The following is a 4,727-nucleotide window of genomic DNA, read 5'->3' on the forward strand; positions in this document are numbered from 1 at the left end:
AGAATGAGAGTCCAAACAGCTGATAAAAACATCACAATAATAAACTGTTGCTTTCAGCCAAAATATAAGTTGATAATGCATAATAGTGTTTCCTCCAAGTTTAAAGTTAAAATGCCTTGATGGATTTTTGTTTATTTTAAACACATTTTAATTTCACAAGACGTTAACTAATGGACTGGAGTGGTGTGGATTACTTGTGGATTGTTTTTTTAATCCTTCTGCTTTTCAGTGGTAGGTAAAGTACTGGGGTCCTATTGGATAAAATCTAGTCATTTTAGCTCAGGCAAACAGTGTCAGTGTTTTTATCAGCTGTTTGGACTCTTAATCTGATGGCACCCATTCACTGCAGAGGATCCAAAATGTACTCAGGCCATCCAAGATGTAGATGTAGATTTCGCCATGAGAACAGATTTGGAGAGATTTAGCATTGCATCACTTGCATTGCTCTGCAGTGAATGGGTGCCGTCAGAATGAGAGTCCAAACAGCTGATAAAAACATCACAATAATAAACTGTTGCTTTCAGCCAAAATATAAGTTGATAATGCATAATAGTGTTTCCTCCAAGTTTAAAGTTAAAATGCCTTGATGGATTTTTGTTTATTTTAAACACATTTTAATTTCACAAGACGTTAACTAATGGACTGGAGTGGTGTGGATTACTTGTGGATTGTTTTTTTAATCCTTCTGCTTTTCAGTGGTAGGTAAAGTACTGGGGTCCTATTGGATAAAATCTAGTCATTTTAGCTCAGGCAAACAGTGTCAGTGTTTTTATCAGCTGTTTGGACTCTTAATCTGATGGCACCCATTCACTGCAGAGGATCCACTGGTAAGCAAGTGATGCGATGCTAAAATTTCTACACATTTCTCTTAATTTCTGAGTGAACTATTCCTTTAAAGTATTCAATAACTTTAAGGAGCATACTGGGATTGTTCAGAATTGTCAGATTATTCTATTCTAAGTTTGGGTTTGCCAGAGTGACAAAACAGAAGATGGCTAGACTAGTCTCTTCTTGAAATACATGTGTGCTGGTTGAGCCAACACGGTTTGCCTGAGCTAAAATGACTAGATTTTATCCAATAGGACTTCAGTACTTTACCTACCACTGAAAAGCAGAAGGATTTAAAAAACGGAAATAGTGTGTGCAAAGTGTAGGATGAAAGCATATTGGTAATCACCAAAAGCCTATTATCGCTCCAACAAATAAAACACTGATAAAAGTGCAAGTGCATCTGAAAAGATCCCAGATATTCATGCTACACGTCCAAGTGCTCTGGCTCCAATAATGGCTTAAGGCAAAAATATAACTGTTTTTTTTGCTAACAATACCTGCTGTTTCCTGGAAAGAAATAAAAATAACAATAAAACCGATATAAAAAATTGGCAAGAACTGCTACTACACCTTGTACAATAACAAAAAGACTTAACATGAGTAACTACTGCATAGATCCACAGCTATTTTCAAAAGCAACCAAAAATTCCTGATAAGAAACGTCTCTTCAAACAAAATGTACAAAAATATTTGTTTGGCCAGTTAAAATGATAAATGCAGCGAGTAAAGTCCATATCAGCACTGCATGTTCACACAGCACTTCATAATAAACTGGCATTTAAAAAACCGCTGCGAAGGCACCGAGGCCAGGCAGGGTGAGGATACAGTGATGAGGGTGGATGCTGCAGTCAGCTGGGAGACACTTGTGTGGGTATGACAGAAGGAAGGTGGAAGGAGGAGCATGAGTCTCTGTGGTGTACGAGTTTAAAGAGCAGCTCCTCTTTCTCCTGGCTGAGCTTCTGGTTCTGCAGAGACTGCTTCTCTAGCGCCTCCTGCAGCTCGTTCTGCTCCTTGGACAGTTGTCTGAAAGAGGACGACAAGAGTTTATGGAAAAGCGGAAAATAATATTATATAAAGAAAAAAATAAGTCTTTATTTTATGTAGACACATGCATTCAGTCTATTAAAACTTCAAACTGATAACTGGGCAATCCTGGAAATAGCAAGGGAATGTTATTAACAGCATCTAAAACGCCAGGTGGCGCCACATACAAGCATCTGAGCTAACAAACCTTCACTCTGACACTATCAGTGCAAGAATAAAATAACACCAGGAAAACTTACATTTAAAAAGCTTTTTATTATATTTGGACAATAGCAAGTTAGAGACTAGCAAGTGACAAGTGATACTGTATCATATTTGAGACACAAAGGCCTCTAAATTATCAACATGATCAAAACGTTGCTGATTTCTGTGAAATCTTTACTGATTTTTATTAAGTAAATGTAAGAGTATTATATTGTTAGTCCTTTTTCAAGATGAACACTTGCTTTTTTTATTATTATTTTTTTTATAAAATGTATCAAATATGACGCATCAGGCTTTTGAAAAACATTTATTTATTTATTTCTCTATCGTCATTGTATTGCATGCCATTATGACAGTGACAACTAGTATTTATATGCATTTTATGCAAGGAGTCCTACTGAAGTCCTATACTGTTATAAAGATCTCATTGATTTACATTACAAGCGTTTAGAATTTTATCTTACTTTTTTAGCTACACAGCAACACCTGCACAAAATTACATATTCTTGCTTCAGTATGAGCTCCATATTCTCTTATATCATACTATATGAGCCATAAAAGCCTGATGTATCAAATATGATTAAAAAAAAGGTTTGCATGTGTTTTTTTAGGACTAAAAATGTTTTATCTAAAGGGTCAATAAACTGTTCCCTTAAAAATATCTTACTATTATTTCATATATCAGGTTTGCAGGGTTAAACAAAATTAAATACATAAAAAATATCAGTCTATTCCATTGCCATATCGAATCTTCAAAAAATCCTTGTAAAATTTCGGCGATGATACATGTGCTACTTACATTCCCAAACAGAATTGCAATAATTCCTGCCACTGGCTGGACAAACAAATAGTCCTGCCCCAAACACAATGAGCAGAGCAATGTTTTGATAGCACTACAAAAGCACAGTCACAGTGCTTCCACATTTTGAGAGGATCAACCCCTAAAAATGAGGGATGCTCCGATCAGGATTTTTGCAGCCGATACCGAGTACCGATTTCTTGTCATGGTGATCGGCCGATACGGATTCTGATGCTTCAAGCTTTATATAGACGGTTTCATCGGGCGAACGCGCCTGGCCTGAAGTTAACTTCCGGTCTGTGTTTGTTTATCAGTCTGGCTATGGTGCCGGCTACAAACGCAGTTAAAGTTAAGGTGATGAGTAGACTGAAGTTGGGCTCAGGTGCTTGGACAGTTGTCTGAAAGAGGACGACAAGAGTTTATGGAAAAGCGGAAAATAATATTATATAAAGAAAAAAATAAGTCTTTATTTTATGTAGACACATGCATTCAGTCTATTAAAACTTCAAACTGATAACTGGGCAATCCTGGAAATAGCAAGGGAATGTTATTAACAGCATCTAAAACGCCAGGTGGCGCCACATACAAGCATCTGAGCTAACAAACCTTCACTCTGACACTATCAGTGCAAGAATAAAATAACACCAGGAAAACTTACATTTAAAAAGCTTTTTATTATATTTGGACAATAGCAAGTTAGAGACTAGCAAGTGACAAGTGATACTGTATCATATTTGAGACACAAAGGCCTCTAAATTATCAACATGATCAAAACGTTGCTGATTTCTGTGAAATCTTTACTGATTTTTATTAAGTAAATGTAAGAGTATTATATTGTTAGTCCTTTTTCAAGATGAACACTTGCTTTTTTTATTATTATTTTTTTTATAAAATGTATCAAATATGACGCATCAGGCTTTTGAAAAACATTTATTTATTTATTTCTCTATCGTCATTGTATTGCATGCCATTATGACAGTGACAACTAGTATTTATATGCATTTTATGCAAGGAGTCCTACTGAAGTCCTATACTGTTATAAAGATCTCATTGATTTACATTACAAGCGTTTAGAATTTTATCTTACTTTTTTAGCTACACAGCAACACCTGCACAAAATTACATATTCTTGCTTCAGTATGAGCTCCATATTCTCTTATATCATACTATATGAGCCATAAAAGCCTGATGTATCAAATATGATTAAAAAAAAGGTTTGCATGTGTTTTTTTAGGACTAAAAATGTTTTATCTAAAGGGTCAATAAACTGTTCCCTTAAAAATATCTTACTATTATTTCATATATCAGGTTTGCAGGGTTAAACAAAATTAAATACATAAAAAATATCAGTCTATTCCATTGCCATATCGAATCTTCAAAAAATCCTTGTAAAATTTCGGCGATGATACATGTGCTACTTACATTCCCAAACAGAATTGCAATAATTCCTGCCACTGGCTGGACAAACAAATAGTCCTGCCCCAAACACAATGAGCAGAGCAATGTTTTGATAGCACTACAAAAGCACAGTCACAGTGCTTCCACATTTTGAGAGGATCAACCCCTAAAAATGAGGGATGCTCCGATCAGGATTTTTGCAGCCGATACCGAGTACCGATTTCTTGTCATGGTGATCGGCCGATACGGATTCTGATGCTTCAAGCTTTATATAGACGGTTTCATCGGGCGAACGCGCCTGGCCTGAAGTTAACTTCCGGTCTGTGTTTGTTTATCAGTCTGGCTATGGTGCCGGCTACAAACGCAGTTAAAGTTAAGGTGATGAATAGACCGAAGTTGGGCTCAGGTGGTTGTGCTGTGGGATGTGTTTCCCATACATTTATTTATTTGT

General features: G+C 36.0%; 1 protein-coding gene across 1 annotated transcript in view; it reads right to left on the reverse strand.

Annotated features, from left to right (window-relative positions):
• Window positions 1-450: 450 nt before the first annotated feature.
• Window positions 451-4,727, reverse strand: part of ccdc69 (coiled-coil domain containing 69) — a 14,553-nt gene continuing 10,276 nt past the window's right edge. Inside the window, exon 9 of the mRNA XM_016553638.1 lies at window positions 451-1,854. Coding sequence (XP_016409124.1) covers window positions 1,680-1,854 — 175 coding nt within the window. The 3' untranslated portion in view covers window positions 451-1,679. The remainder of the gene's footprint in view (window positions 1,855-4,727) is intronic.

The sequence above is a fragment of the Sinocyclocheilus rhinocerous genome, unplaced genomic scaffold, assembly GCF_001515625.1.
Source record: "Sinocyclocheilus rhinocerous isolate Xijiao unplaced genomic scaffold, SAMN03320098_v1.1 scaffold44, whole genome shotgun sequence".
NCBI classification, from domain to species: Eukaryota; Metazoa; Chordata; class Actinopteri; order Cypriniformes; family Cyprinidae; genus Sinocyclocheilus; species Sinocyclocheilus rhinocerous.